The sequence below is a fragment of the Plecotus auritus genome (assembly GCF_963455305.1).
Source record: "Plecotus auritus genome assembly, chromosome: 6".
In the NCBI taxonomy this organism is placed as follows: Eukaryota; Metazoa; Chordata; class Mammalia; order Chiroptera; family Vespertilionidae; genus Plecotus; species Plecotus auritus.
In genome coordinates, this window is record NC_137773.1 from 2,074,776 (window position 1) to 2,090,261 (window position 15,486).

Below are 15,486 nucleotides of genomic sequence, written 5' to 3' on the forward strand. Positions count from 1 at the left end.
TCTTGGTTTTATGTGTTTCGTGTGTGAAAGGTACTTTTTTAGTCACAGACTGTTAGTGAGTCGCATGCTCCGTAAAGAAAATCTGATTTGGGGGGCCAGGTTTGTGCCGGGCAAATAGTCCCATTCGTGTCCCAGGAGCAGAGCGCCGCCCTCTCTGCGCAAGCCTTTGGGGAAGAAATGGTGACACCCACCTGGGAGGGCAACTTAGGTGCATTCCATGTGCCAGGCAGCTGCGAGGCGCGGGCTGTGTGCCCGGGCTCCCAGCTGGGTAAGTGTCACAGCCTCCGAAGAGCTGGCAGTGGGCGGCGCCCAGGTGGGTGCTCAGCGCCTCGTCTGGAGGAGGCGGGCTCTGTCTTGCTTTTGAGGGTGCGCTGCTGGTCACTGCAGCCTGCGTCCTACAACGGTGGCCTTGGGGTCATTAACAAGGGCCCGTGTGCTTTGGTCCCTCCCTCCGTTTGCTGGCTGGATGCAGTGCTGCTCTTCCCACACGGCCTCCAGCCTCGGGGTAGTTTGTGTGTCCATCGGCCATGGAGCCCTCAGCTCGGGTGGAGGCCCCGCCAGGCTCCCTGCAGGGTCCCGCTGTCCTTGCTGCTGATGGCCTCGGGCTGGGGGTGGGGCACCATTTGCCTGGTGTATTGGGCTCCACGCCCAGATGTGCGTGCTGGACACAATTGTTCAAGGGCATTTATTATTGGCACTAAAAGTGACACAACTGTGCCTCGGACAGTCTCTCCCCCCACCTCCTGCTTTCCCCAAGCTGGCTCTCTCATTCCTCCCCCCTCCCCCCCCGCGCCTGGGGCACAGTGACTTTAGAACGCCGTTCGGAAGTCTAACCTGAGCTGATGACAAGTCCCTCTCACCCCCAGCCCGCCCAGACTGCACCAGGCCCACTCCATTCACGGGCAGACCGCACGCTCACCTGCTTGAATGTGAAGCAGGTGGCCCTCTGAGTCGGGGACGTGGATCATCATCACTCCATCACCCCGTCCCGCGGTCCCGGATCCGCACGCCTGCTCCATGGTTACCGTGTGCGCGCCCCCCCAAATGAATAAGCCAGCCACCGCGGGCTGCCGTTTATCACATTCACTCCTCCGCCCGGTAAAAAGCCGATGGAAATACATTCTCTGTTACGTTCCATTCGTTTCCAAATGTACGAGTTTTCAAATGTGTTATAAATGCGAGGAAAAGAAACTGCTGGGCTGTTTGTCAAGCTGTCACATTATTTTATTTATCATCTCCTGTCGATAGAAAAGTCCAGAATTGGATTGAGATAAAAAATGGAGGCGCGTGTAGAGATAACACTGAGAGGGAGACACTGCGCATTCCCTGCCTCCTGCTCTGGCAGCGAACAGTGAGCACTGAGACCCGCCGGCGTGGCTCCGTGGCTGAGCGTCGACCTACGAACCGGGAGGTCGTGGTTCCATCCGGTCAGGGCACACGCCCGGGTTGTGGGCTCGATCCCCAGTGGGGCGTGCAGGAGGCAGCCGATCCATGATTCCCTCTCATCACTGATGTTTCTCTCTCTCTCTTCCCTCTCCCTTCCTCTCTGACATCAGTAAGAATGTTTTTAAAGGGCTGGAGGAACTTCCTATTTAGCAACAAGATGTTTCTGATTGGTGGAGAATTGCGGCCTGTGTGTGCAGAGGGGCATGGCCTTGCGCTCATAGGGGCGTGGCCTGTGTGGTCACGGCTGTGGGGTCTGGAGATGTGTATCTCAGCCTCTTAAACACTGTGCACCCGGGGCTCAGCATTATGGACGCAGCATTTAGACACAGGCCCCCGGGCTGCACGAGGCCAGCACCCCGCCCCCTGCCCGGCATTGACGGTGCGGGGAAGGCCGCAGGCTACAGAGCAGCAGCGCCTCGCTGCCGGGAAGGTCAGGAGTCACCAAAGGCCGGCCAGTTACGCGGCACTTCCATTGTGGGGCGCAGGAGCCAGTGGCCCGGCCAGGCGGGGCTGCAGACCTGAGCAAAAGGTGACGCTCGCCGAAACCGGTTTGGCTCAGTGGATAGAGCATCGGCCTGCGGACTGAGGGGTCCCGGGTTCGATTCCGGTCAAGGGCATGTACCTGGGTTGTGGGCACATCCCCAGTGGGGGGCGTGCAGGAGGCAGCTGATCGATGTCTCTCTCTCATCGATGTTTCTAACTTTCTGTCCCTCTCTCTTCCTCTCTGTAAAAAATCAATAAAATATATTTAAAAAAAAAAAAAAAAAAAAGGTGACGCTCCACCAGGGCCTCGTGGGGTACACCGGGGGCACACCTGTGGGGCCCTCCGCGGTGCACTGGGTGTTTGTCACAAGAGGGTTGGGGTGTGTATGGGGTCAGGGCCCCACATGTGGGCTCTGAGCTGTGAAGGGGCAGCAGGCCTCCTCAGGGTCCTGCGTTCATGGCCACGTGTCCTGAGAGGAGCAGCCACACTGGCCAACACCAGCTGGCAGGAGGGAGGAACCTGGGGCAGCGCAGGGAGTCCGCGCCACCTCGGCTCCCCCGCCCCACGCCCCAGCTCTCCTGGGCCTGGAATGCCCTGCGCCCCGAGAGCCACGAGGATGGTTTCCTTCCTCGCTTCCTGTAAGGTCGCCCGCCACCTCCCGCCCCTCCTGTGTCCCTGCTGCAACTCCCGGTCATCATGATGCTCTCACCGCGAGGAACGGTGCCTCCGTCGTCCGTGCACGCCCTGGGCCCCACAGCTCAGCAGTGCAGGGACGGGAGCCTCGTCTTCTGCTGGAGAGACTCCGGCGTCTTTAAGGGACTTTCTGATTAAGTGCAGCCGGGACACCTGCTGCTGCTGAGCCTGGGCACCAGGACTGGCCGGGTGGGGCAGGGGGGTGTGGATGGGCCCCCGCCTCTGCGGGATTGTTTGTTCTCAGAGCTGCAGCGAGGCCGTCCCAGGCCCCTGCCTCCCCCGGGAATGCCCTGGCGTGCGTTGCTGCCTCCGCCCAAATCTCTTCCCACTCGATGTCTTCACCTCCTGCCACCCAGCCCGCCCGGGGCAATGATCGGCTGGAAAGGCCACGGTAAAGCCTCCATCCCAGAACCGCTGGGGGCGGGGCGCTCCAGGTCATGCGGCTTCTGGTGAACTGACCACAACAGCGTTCGGAGGAGGAGGAGGAGGAGGAGGAGGAGGAGGAGGAGGAGGAGGAGGCACCATGGGAAAGCAGGATTCTGAACTTCGGGCGCCGACGCTCCTGTACCCAAACCCGCTCTCACCCCTTGAGTCATGTGGCTCTGGGCCTCGGTTTTCTTAGAAGATGATCGGTATCGGATTAGCTGTGGTTCGATGCAACGGCTGACATCTGCAAAGGGACCCGTTTAGCACCAGGTCCCGTGCCGTGCGGGGCTTGGCAAACACGGCCCCTTCCCTCTTCCCACTTTGTTTGCCTTCTTGGAAATAATTCCTGATACAGGGACGTTTGGAGTTTCAGAACTGCTTTGTAATGTAGAGCAGAGAAGGAGTGGGCCATATTTCTGGTGGAGGTAGTAGTGACTCATCGCAGAAAATGGATGAGGAGTTACGCCGTCGTGGAGATTTGTGGAGTGCTCATGGGATCGTAAATTCCGGGGGACGGCAGGAATAAAGACGGGGCTTGTTCTTCTGAGGATGCCCCGGCGTTCGTCTCCGCAGCTTCCTTCCCAAACTGACCGTGGGAGCCACGTGTGGAAGGAACGTCAGCGTGGCGCCTGAGGAATGCACCCCCATTATCTCGTCTCACCAGGAAAAGAAGGAAAACCGCCGACAAGCACTGAAGGAGGGGAGGCGACAGGGAGCCAGAGGGAAGCCGAGTCTGGAAGGCAGCCCTGGATGGAGGCGTGACCGTGGGGAGAAGGTCTCGGCGTGGGGACGCCTGGCGCGGACTTGGTCACGGAGGGGCCGGAGCTGCAGATGGGGGTGATTAACAGTGTGGGCTGAACTGCCTGCTCCCGCCGTCTGCTGTATGCAGAGTGTCAGCACCTGCGGTGGACAGACAGACAGACAGACAGGCAGGCCGGACGCCCCACTGAGCGCGAGTGGCCCAGGAGAGGGCTCTGCACTCGGGGACGCGGGTCCCTGCAGGAGGCAGTGAGCTGCCCTCAGGCCGAGGTGAAGCTGCTGGTTCCCGGAGGGGGCAGGGGGGAGGTTCCCAGGGGGGTGGGGTTCCCGGGGGGGGCAGCGGGGAGGTTCCCAGGGGGGTGGGGTTCCCGGGGGGGCGGGGCGTGTCCCTGAGCCTCGCTGTGCTGCTCTTTAGTCCACGTGCACATACGAGTCTGGTTGCATCTGGAAACCGCAGTTGGCACGGGAGGGCCAGCAGGGAGCTCCGTGGTGGGCGTGTCCGTGCTGTGGGGAGGGCTGGGTGCGGCCGCAGGCCCAGACCTCACCGAAGCCCTTGCTCTGCTTGTGCCCAGAGAGTGGCCCGGAGTCAAGGTCCCCTTCCCAGCAGCCCTGTGTGTGTCCCAAACACCCTCTTTGGGAACGGTGACATTTCCACCGGCACCTCCTCACCTGCGCCTCCGACGCATGTCATGTGCGGGTCATGCCTCACTGGCGAGCACAGGCGAAGATGGTCGGGAGGTCAGGAGGTCGGGAGTTTGCAAACAGACTGACATTTACCAGCCCCGAGCCAGGCGGGCACGTGACATGCCCTGCGGACCCCATAGGGCGGGGGACCCTGAAACCGCACTTGTGCGGCGAACACGTGGGCCATAGAGCAGTTACCGCTCCAGAGCAGTCACAGTGGGGGCCTCGTCTTCCATCGCCGTGGCGACTTCCCGGCGGCCCACTCGTGTGTCCCACACGTCCCTGCAGGACTGGCACTGGCCTTGGGCCCGGTCCTCAGGGTCAGCGTGCCGTCGAGGCTGAGCGGCCAGGGGCCCGTCCCCCAGGGCAGCGGCCAGCGCTGAGCAGGGATCGGTGCCGCATTAGCGCCCGCCTCGGCCCCCTCCGCACCCCGCTCTCCTGCACCGCCCGTCAGAGCCATTGCCGAGAGCAGCTCCTCGGGTCCTGGCTCCGCCTCGGCGACTCACAGGTGACGGGCGGCGGCTAACCTGGCCGGCGTGCGGCTCTGTCCTTCGTCCCACTGCGACTGTGCCATGGCCTCTCCTAGAAGCCTGCAGCCGCCACCGTCCGTGCCCTGTCGCCCCGGAGGCCCCAGAGGCCACGCCCCCAGGGAGGCCGCTTTCCGGGACCCCACGGACACGTGAGACTCGGCGTCACGCCCATGTGCTCGGTGCAGAGACCTTTACAAAACGCGTTTGCTGGCTCTGCCAGCCCAGCGGCCGGCGCCCCGCGTGCCCGCGTGCCCGCCGCTGCCCCACACCGTGGCGGGCACTGCCCCTGAAGCAGATGCAACGCTTTCATCCGCAGTCATTTACATGTACTTTGATTTCCAGGCTCTCCCATCTCCGCCCTTAAATCGAAATTTCTGGTCTAGAAATGTTGGATCCGTCTTCATTTCCCCTAAATACACAGCAGTACAGTGTGCCGTGAGCAGTTTAATGTGGATATTACGTGTATTTCAGAGGAAAGTGGCAAAAATGTGTCATTCTCTTCTCCCTTGTCAGAAGTCTGAGCCCAACTGCTCATCGCAGGGCCGGTTCAGGTCGCTCTCGGGAGGGGCTTGGCTGGGGAACCAGCCCACGCTCCGTCCGCGGGCTGCGCTGCGTGGGGCCGCTCTGTCGGACGGTGCCTAGAGGGGTGCCTGGGGTGGACGCGTTTGTAGAACAGAACAGACTGTACAACAGCGGGCAGACTAGGTGACTCCATAGCAGAGTCTTAAACCAATTAAAGGAGCGTAAAGCGGCAGGGACCTGGGGAGGCTCAGAGGCAGAAGCCCCATCCGATCCGCGGGGTCCGCAGCCACAGCGCAGGGCTCCCCGTCCCGATCGCGTCAGGACGGGAGTGTGAGGTTATGGGCTGGGGACCCCCACCCCAGGCTCTAAGCACCTGCCAGGGGCAGGGCCCCCCAGGCCTCCTCATGGGGGGTCACGGTGGGGCGTGAGATCCGGGTATCTCTCGGCTGTCATTTCCGGTCCTCACCCCGTACTCAGGAGCGCTCCTGGCTTGTGCTTTGTCGACACAGGGGACGGCGCTGCGCCCGAAGCCATGGCCCCCGTCATCGTGATCGCCCCGGGCAACCGCAGCGTGGTGGCCGGGTCCAGCGAGGTCACCCTGGAGTGCATAGCGAATGCCAGGTGCGTGGCCAGCCCACCCCGGGGCGCTCACCCATAGTGACAGCACCGAGACCCTCACCAGGGGTGCGAGCTGTGAGCACAGCTGTGGGGTGGGGGGGGCGGGCAGCCCAGGACCCAGGCCCCAGGCCTCTGTGGTCAGAGAACATTCTTCACCGGAGCTGCGGGGCCTGGAGGGGCCTGGAGGGGTCTGGCTGAGGAGGGAGGAGCCGCCCCTCTCCTGTCCCAGGTGTCCTCGCTCCAGGACCGAGTTCCCGAAGCCACAGCTCCCCCCGTGGCCGAGCCCCCAGCAGCATTTATTCTCCGCCTTCTCTCCCTGAGCAAATGGAGCCATTAGCGCTCACGGGCCATTGCGGCCGCAATTAGCTGTCCTTGCTCAATGGCCCTGGCAGAGCGTCGCTGAGCGGAGCGTGGGGGAGAGGTGCGTCCGGACTGGTCCAGGGGTCCGCCGTCCCCCCAGCGGCCCCGCAGGACGGGCCCCATCAGCTCCGGCCCAGGCCCCAGGCAGCTGTCCCCCCCTCCACGGACTCACGGATGCCCTCGCTCTCCCAGGCCCCTGGAGGAGCTCCGTGTGAGCTGGAAGAGGAACGGGGTGGCCCTCCCCAGCGGGCTCCGCAGCTTCGGAAGGCGCCTCGCCATCAGCACCCCGACGTCCACAGACACCGGCGAGTACGTCTGCGAGGCGGCGCTGGCCGGGAGCACGGCCGAACCAGCCCGAGCCAAGGCCTTCCTCTCCATCACAGGTAACCCCTCCTCCCCATCACACTAACCCTCCTCCCCATCACACTGACCCTCCTCCCCATCACACTGACCCTCCTCCCCATCACACTAACCCTCCTCCCCATCACAGGTAACCCCTCCTCCCCATCACACTAACCCTCCTCCCCATCACACTAACCCTCCTCCCCATCACAGTAACCCTCCTCCCCATCACACTAACCCTCCTCCCCATCACACTGACCCTCCTCCCCATCACAGTAACCCTCCTCCCCATCACACTGACCCTCCTCCCCATCACAGTAACCCTCCTCCCCATCACACTGACCCTCCTCCCCATCACACTAACCCTCCTCCCCATCACACTGACCCTCCTCCCCATCACACTAACCCTCCTCCCCATCACACTGACCCTCCTCCCCATCACAGTAACCCTCCTCCCCATCACACTAACCCTCCTCCCCATCACACTAACCCTCCTCCCCATCACACTATCCCTCCTCCCCATCACACTGACCCTCCTCCCCATCACACTAACCCTCCTCCCCATCACACTGACCCTCCTCCCCATCACAGTAACCCTCCTCCCCATCACACTGACCCTCCTCCCCATCACACTGACCCTCCTCCCCATCACACTAACCCTCCTCCCCATCACACTGACCCTCCTCCCCATCACAGTAACCCTCCTCCCCATCACACTGACCCTCCTCCCCATCACAGGTAACCCTCCTCCCCATCACACTGACCCTCCTCCCATCACAGTAACCCTCCTCCCATCACACTGACCCTCCTCCCCATCACAGTAACCCTCCTCCCATCACACTGACCCTCCTCCCCATCACACTGACCCTCCTCCCCATCACAGGTAACCCCTCCTCCCCATCACACTAACCCTCCTCCCCATCACACTAACCCTCCTCCCCATCACACTGACCCTCCTCCCCATCACACTAACCCTCCTCCCCATCACACTGACCCTCCTCCCCATCACAGGTAACCCCTCCTCCCCATCACACTAACCCTCCTCCCCATCACACTAACCCTCCTCCCCATCACACTGACCCTCCTCCCCATCACACTGACCCTCCTCCCCATCACACTGACCCTCCTCCCCATCACAGGTAACCCCTCCTCCCCATCACACTAACCCTCCTCCCCATCACACTAACCCTCCTCCCCATCACACTGACCCTCCTCCCCATCACACTAACCCTCCTCCCCATCACAGTAACCCTCCTCCCCATCACACTGACCCTCCTCCCCATCACACTAACCCTCCTCCCCATCACACTGACCCTCCTCCCCATCACACTGACCCTCCTCCCCATCACACTGACCCTCCTCCCCATCACACTAACCCTCCTCCCCATCACAGGTAACCCCTCCTCCCCATCACACTGACCCTCCTCCCCATCACACTGACCCTCCTCCCCATCACACTAACCCTCCTCCCCATCACACTGACCCTCCTCCCCATCACACTAACCCCTCCTCCCCATCACACTGACCCTCCTCCCCATCACACTGACCCTCCTCCCCATCACACTGACCCTCCTCCCCATCACACTGACCCTCCTCCCCATCACACTAACCCTCCTCCCCATCACAGTAACCCTCCTCCCCATCACACTGACCCTCCTCCCCATCACACTGACCCTCCTCCCCATCACACTAACCCTCCTCCCCATCACAGTAACCCCTCCTCCCCATCACACTGACCCTCCTCCCCATCACAGTAACCCCTCCTCCCCATCACAGGTAACCCCTCCTCCCCATCACACTGACCCTCCTCCCCATCACACTGACCCTCCTCCCCATCACACTGACCCTCCTCCCCATCACACTAACCCTCCTCCCCATCACACTGACCCTCCTCCCCATCACACTAACCCCTCCTCCCCATCACACTGACCCTCCTCCCCATCACACTGACCCTCCTCCCCATCACACTGACCCTCCTCCCCATCACACTGACCCTCCTCCCCATCACACTAACCCTCCTCCCCATCACACTAACCCCTCCTCCCCATCACACTGACCCTCCTCCCCATCACACTGACCCTCCTCCCCATCACACTAACCCCTCCTCCCCATCATACTGACCCTCCTTCCCATCACAGGTAACCCCTCCTCCCATCACACTAACCCTCCTCCCCATCATACTTACCCTCCTCCCCATCACAGGTAACCCCTCCTCCCATCACACTAACCCTTCTCCCCATCACAGTAACCCCTCCTCCCCATCACACTAACTCTCCTCCCCATCACAGTAACCCCTCCTCCCGATCACAGGTAACGCTCCCCCTGGGGCGGCACTGGGCCTGGGTGCGGCCCTCGCCTTCCCTGGGACAGAGCAGTCACACTCACACCCCAGCTTCCCCTTTAACCCGGCGCAGGGAGGTGACCTAATTCCATCTCCCAAGGGTATCCTGCTTTTTTTCCCAAGAAAATCACGGAACCCAAGAGCCGGTTTTGAGCCGTCGGAGCCAGCCCGGGCCGCAGGTGGGAGGCCTGTCAGGAGGCCTCCCTGGGTGGCCTCGGCCCCCGGCTCCGTGGCTCGCATCTGACTGTCACGGTCAGGGCTCCGAGATGGTTCCGTGGCCGCTATTCTGGAGCAGAAGAGAGCTAGAAGGTTCCGCCGCCGCCTGCCCTCCAATGTAGGGGAGCGGGGCCCGGGCCGGCCTGGCCGGAGCAGCAGGGGACGCGGCCTCCGTTGCTCTGGGCGCTGGAGGGAGGCGGGTCGGGCCGTGGCCTCGCTCGCGGGGAGGGGAACTCGGTGGCGCTCAGACTGTGACGCGATGGCCGGACACGGGCGAGGGCGCACTCCTCCCGTGGCCAGCGCAGCCCCTGTCCTCCCGCGCGGCCGGGCCCTGTCGTGGCGGCCGGCCCTGCAGAGAGGTGGCCCTGCGCCTGCTCCAGGGAGGGCACCCCTTACCCCTCCCCTCCTTGGGGGACAAAGCGGAGGCCCCCGGAGAGCGAATATGCAGGGCCCTTCCGAGAGCTGTGGCCCCTCGGTGACACCGCGCCGTGGCCACTTCGAAGAAGGTCACAGTAGAGGCTTGTGTGTTCGCGCCGTCAGCCGAGGCGCAGACCCTGCTGAAAGGGCCCGCAGCGGGGCGCCTTCCTCCCACCACCGGGACGTGGCCGTGGCCCGAACGTGACTGCCACGCGCCCGCCACGCACGCCTGCCGGCCCCTGGACACGAGGGCGAGGATTGCGCAGCTCCCAGCGGGCAGGCTGGGTCCCGCCTCGTCCTGCTCGGCCACGACGTGCACGCGCCCCGCTCCCGAGGGGCTCCCGCCGGGCAGTCTGAGGCTGCGTGAGCGCGCACGGCGGGGGCGGCACGGAACTGAAGTCCGCGGGCTCCGTCTCCTTAGACGGGACAGCCTGGCGTCCTCAGCGACGGAGAGTTCTCTCCTGGAACTAGAACGTGTGTCCCCATCAGCGTTCCCGTCTGAAATATTTGACCCTGTTCATGAACTTGGGCTCTGCATTTGCATCTGAATTCCAGGCAGACGTTACCTGGAGTTCCCCCTCTGTCCGGCTCTTAAAGGCGCAGCAGCACCCTGGCTTCTGCGATGTCGATGTGGATCCCTCTATTCGTCAGAAAGTGCTGTGACCGGTGGGACCTGTGCTGGGTCCCCTGGGAAAGCCTGGAGCTCTGTCCGTTTGGAGAGACGGGGAGATGATCGCCCTCGCCCGGCGGTCCCAGACGGGGGTCCCCAGGCGTCACGGGGCCCGGGAGGGCTCTCGGAGGGGCATGAGATGAAGAGAGCAAGGCAGGTGGGCTCCAGGTACTCCTCTTCCCCGCGCTGAGACCAGACAGGCGCGCGCAGCTGTTCCCTCCGCCCGTAGACTTGCCTGCTGCCGGCTTTGCTCCTCGGCCCGAACAGGGCACCGAGCTGAGTGCGGGCCCCGCCACCCGTGGACAGGCCTCGTGGTCCCCTCCTGACCTCAGAACCTAACCCGGCTGACCCCACATGACCCTAACCCGCTGACCCCTCATGACCCTAACCCGGCTGAGCCCTCAGGACCCTAACCCGGCTGACCCCTCAGGACCCTAACCCGGCCGAGCCCTCAGGACCCTAACCCGGCCGAGCCCTCAGGACCCTAACCCGGCCGAGCCCTCAGGACCCTAACCCGGCCGAGCCCTCAGGACCCTAACCCGGCCGAGCCCTCAGGACCCTAACCCGGCCGAGCCCTCAGGACCCTAACCCGGCTGACCCCTCAGGACCCTAACCCGGCTGAGCCCTCAGGACCCTAACCCGGCCGAGCCCTCAGGACCCTAACCCGGCTGACCCCTCAGGACCCTAACCCGGCTGAGCCCTCAGGACCCTAACCCGGCTGAGCCCTCAGGACCCTAACCCGGCTGACCCCTCAGGACCCTAACCCGGCTGAGCCCTCAGGACCCTAACCCGGCTGAGCCTGGATGCTGGCCCATCTGCTGCCTCACGCTCCGTCCCAGAGTCCAGCCGGCGGCGGCAGTGTGTGAAGCGTGACCCGTACCAGGCCCCTCCCTCACCCAGGGACCCCGTGGCCACTGCTGACTGCGAGAACCGTCCTGCCCGAGGGCATCGCCTCGCCACCGCGGGAGCTGTGTGGTCGGTGGACGCGACCATGCGCAGGGACGCATTTCCATCTTCAAGGAGTCACTGCTCCTGAATGCATCACAAGGGCACGCCGCCGAGTGCAGAACGCCGCTCCGGGGCCCTGCCCTTGGCCCCGCTCACGTAGCATCAGAAAGACGGGGTGACGGTGCCGGCGACGCTGGAAGGGGTGCTTACAGAAGAGCGGGCTGTCGGGGCCTTGTGGCGACACCCACACCTACGCGGGCGATGACAATGCGTGAAACTAAACGCACGTGCCCACGCCCACGAGGACCAGCAAAGGGAGACGGAGCGGGGTGCACGGCCTGCTTCGGGGCACCCCTCGCCGGCTGACTGGCTGTGACGGCGCAGGTCTGAGGCGTTGCCATGGAAGGAGACTGAGGAAAGGACCTGTAGTACCTTCTCCACCATTTCCTGCAACTGCGGGGACCTGCACCCCACTCGGCTGCAGTGTTGCCCTTAGGAAAGGAAGACTAATTAACCAGGAAATGTTGATCCCCCCCCCACTCACCCCTTCAATCAGACGGCAGCACGCAGGGGCGTCGGGCATGACCTGCGTGCCGCGTCGGGCAGGATGAGCCGGGCAGTGGAAGATGGAGATGCTGCTGCCGTCGCGGCCACTGAAGGTGAAGGAGACGGCCGAGTGCGCACCTACGGGCCGAAGGGCAGCTGAGGAGACAGGCGGCGGGCTCAGCCGTGTTTCTTTGGGCCGGTCCACCGGGTCCGCACACGTCCACCGGGTCCGCACAGGTCCACCGGGTCCGCACACGTCCACCGGGTCCGCACAGGTCCACCGGGTCCGCACACGTCCACCGGGTCCGCACAGGTCCACCGGGTCCACACACGTCCACCGGGTCCGCACAGGTCCACCGGGTCCGCACACGTCCACCGGGTCCGCACAGGTCCACCGGGTCCGCACAGGTCCACGTGGGTCCGCACACGTCCACCGGGTCCGCACAGGTCCACCGGGTCCGCACAGGTCCACCGGGTCCGCACAGGTCCACGTGGGTCCGCACACGTCCACGTGGGTCCGCACACGTCCACGTGGGTCCGCACAGGTCCACCGGGTCCGCACAGGTCCACCGGGTCCGCACAGGTCCACGTGGGTCCGCACACGTCCACGTGGGTCCGCACACGTCCACGTGGGTCCGCACACGTCCACGTGGGTCCGCACACGTCCACCGGGTCCGCACAGGTCCACGTGGGTCCGCACAGGTCCACCGGGTTCGCACGGGTCCACCGGGTCCACACACGTCCACACGGGTCCGCACAGGTCCACACTGGTCCGCACACGTCCACACGGGTCCGCACAGGTCCACCGGGTCCGCACAGGTCCACCGGGTCCGCACAGGTCCACATGGGTCCGCACAGGTCCTCCGGGTCCGCCGAGGTTCTGACCCCTCTCCCACCAGGCGCAGAGTTTCTGCTCGAATGAGCCGGGGAATTGCAAAATTGATACCTAACTGCCTCGCCAAGGAACCTTGGCCCTTTCTCCGTCATCACCTCTTTAAAATGCCAAGTTTCTGTGCCTCTTTACCCTCCTTTAGCTCTGCCTGCTCCAAGGAGACGGCTGCTGCAGGGGGCTCGCCAGGCTGTGGCGTCCACGCTCAGCACATTGCGAAGTCGCAGTGAGCCTGACCCCTGGCAGGCAGGCCCGGATTAATTATCACTCGGAAAGCCGGCACACAGCCTTTGTCATCAGGATAATGAGATCACTGCCACCTAAACGCTCCACACGAGTGGCCAAGCCACTGTTGAATTTCTGCTGAATAAACTGAGAAAAAAATATTGCAGTTTACTCTCCAAGGAAATTCATTCTTTAGTGCAACCACTATTTTTTTTTTTTTTTTTTTTTGGTTGAATAGGTCAGTGCAGTATCCAGAGATATGCGAGTGGCTAAGAGTTCGCTGCTAAAGATGGATGCGAGGCCCTTCCTCTTCCTGCTCTTAGCTATTATTTGCCGTCGCACAGGAGTATTAAATCTGTATTTTGGAGGAGAACTGCTGAGACTTGAGAGAGTATGTTGCTCGACTGCACTGTCCCGTGGCACAGGCCAGAGCCTGGCGCGGACCCCCAGCACGCCTCGGGAGTTGTCTTTAGTTCAGATACGGGAGCAAACTGGCCTGTGGAATACTGGGCTGTAAATATCCACCTTTATGAGCCCCTGGGGACAGTCCTGCTAAAGCCAGAAGTAAGATGGTTCATGATTCAAGCCCACAAGCTGAAAAGTAGCCGTTGCCCTGAGTAGTAATTTGCTGCCTGAGACCTGAGGATATAAATCGCCTCTGGCCTCTGCTCACTGCGTTCAAAGTTTGTGCGCACACTGGTAACGGATGAAGTTTTCAAAAATAGTGTTTTAATGCATTTTAAAAATTTTTTTGTATTGATTTCAGAGAGGGAGAGAGAGATAGCAACATCCATGATGGGAGAGAATCATGGATCGCCTGCCTCCTGCACGCCCCACACTGGGGATCGAGCCTGAAACCCGGGCAGGTGCCCTGACCGGGAATCAGAACCTGACCTTCTGGTTCGTAGGTCGACGCTCCATCACTAAGCCACACTGGCTGGACAAAAATAGTTTTTCAGAAGAGTCCCGACTCGAGGCTGCAGGGTCTTCTGACGTAGGCGTCCTTGCTGAGCAGCTCCTGTGTTTTCTTGTTTAAAGAGCCACCGTACTTCACTGCTGAGCCCGCGAGTCGGATTGTGGCGGAAGTGGAGGAGACCGTGGACATGGCGTGTGAAGCCATGGGTGAGTGTGGGGGCTGCTGAGCGGCCGTGATGTGGAGGGACCCATGGCATTCTCCAGGGCAGAGTCGTCATCATTGGAGGGACACATTGAGAGCAATGTCAGAAACAGGGACTGTGGAGAACCCAGGTGCTGTGCATGTGACCTTGGGAAGGTGTTTGACCTTGGGGAGGTGTTGGACCCTGGGAAGGTGTTTGATCTGGGAAGGTGTTTGACCCTGAGAAGGTGTTTGACCTTGGGGAGGTGTTTGACCCTGGGGAGGTGTTTGACCTTGGGGAGGTGTTTGACCCTGAGAAGGTGTTTGACCTTGGGAAGGTGTTTGACTCTGGGGAGGTGTTTGACCTTGGGGAGGTGTTTGACTCTGGGGAGGTGTTTGACCTTGGGGAGGTGTTTGACCCTGAGAAGGTGCTTGACCTTGGGAAGGTGCTTGACCTTGGGAAGGTGATCCTGGGGAAGTAGTTGACCTTGGGAAGGTGTTTAATCCTGGGAAGGGATCTGATGTCACCTGCAAAGCGGGGAAGGTGCTGTTTATACAAGGAAGCACAGGAGGCCTGATGTAGGCTGTCCTCTCAGGCCCAAGGGCAGGAAGCTGGTTCCCATCCACCGGGATGCGAATCCACAGCCACGTCGCTCTGTAGACAGAGAGATGCCGTAAATTCTCTGAACAGGGCATCTCTGTGTGTCTGCTGTGTCAGCACTGGGTCGCCTTTTCCTGTTCGTCAGGCCCCGTGACTGCTAGCCGTCACTGCCGCCATTCCCACCCCGCAACGCAGGGAGCCACACTAACCCCGAGACGGCCCTCTGGGCGCTGCGTTAACAAAGGCTGCGTCGGTGCTGGGGGCGGTCAGGAAACGAGAGGGACCTTCTTACGTTACTGCCTGGCCCCTTAGGAGCGGGTCTTTCCTCCTGAGACTTGGAGGGGGCATTCCCAGACCTTCGGAAGTCGCCGGGAGATTGTCATCTCGCTGCTCACAGGGACAGGGCCCGGAAGGCAAGGCCCAGCCACCTGCTCAGGGCCAGGCCCAGGCGAGGCGGTGCGGTGCCTCCTGTAAAACCTTCGCCAGCGTCTGGCGTGAAGGGGTCGTCATTGCATAGCGGGCAGGTGACCCACCTGGGGCCACACGGAGGCGGGATGCAGCCCGAATCCGTGAGCTCCACGGCGAGGGCTCTGCCAGGACCCCGGCTGCTCTGCCAGGACCCCGGCTGCTCTGCCAGGACCCCGGCTGCTCTGCCAGGACCCCGGCTGCTCTG

At 62.5% G+C, this 15,486-nt stretch overlaps 1 protein-coding gene across 1 annotated transcript in view; it reads left to right on the forward strand.

Annotated features, from left to right (window-relative positions):
* Positions 1-15,486, forward strand: part of SDK1 (sidekick cell adhesion molecule 1) — a gene marked incomplete at its 5' end in the record, with an annotated part of 646,035 nt that overhangs the window by 504,355 nt on the left and 126,194 nt on the right. Inside the window, 3 exons of the mRNA XM_080672625.1 lie at positions 6,054-6,165; positions 6,715-6,905; positions 14,155-14,238. Of these exons, the coding sequence (XP_080528751.1) occupies positions 6,054-6,165; positions 6,715-6,905; positions 14,155-14,238 (387 nt within the window). The remainder of the gene's footprint in view (positions 1-6,053; positions 6,166-6,714; positions 6,906-14,154; positions 14,239-15,486) is intronic.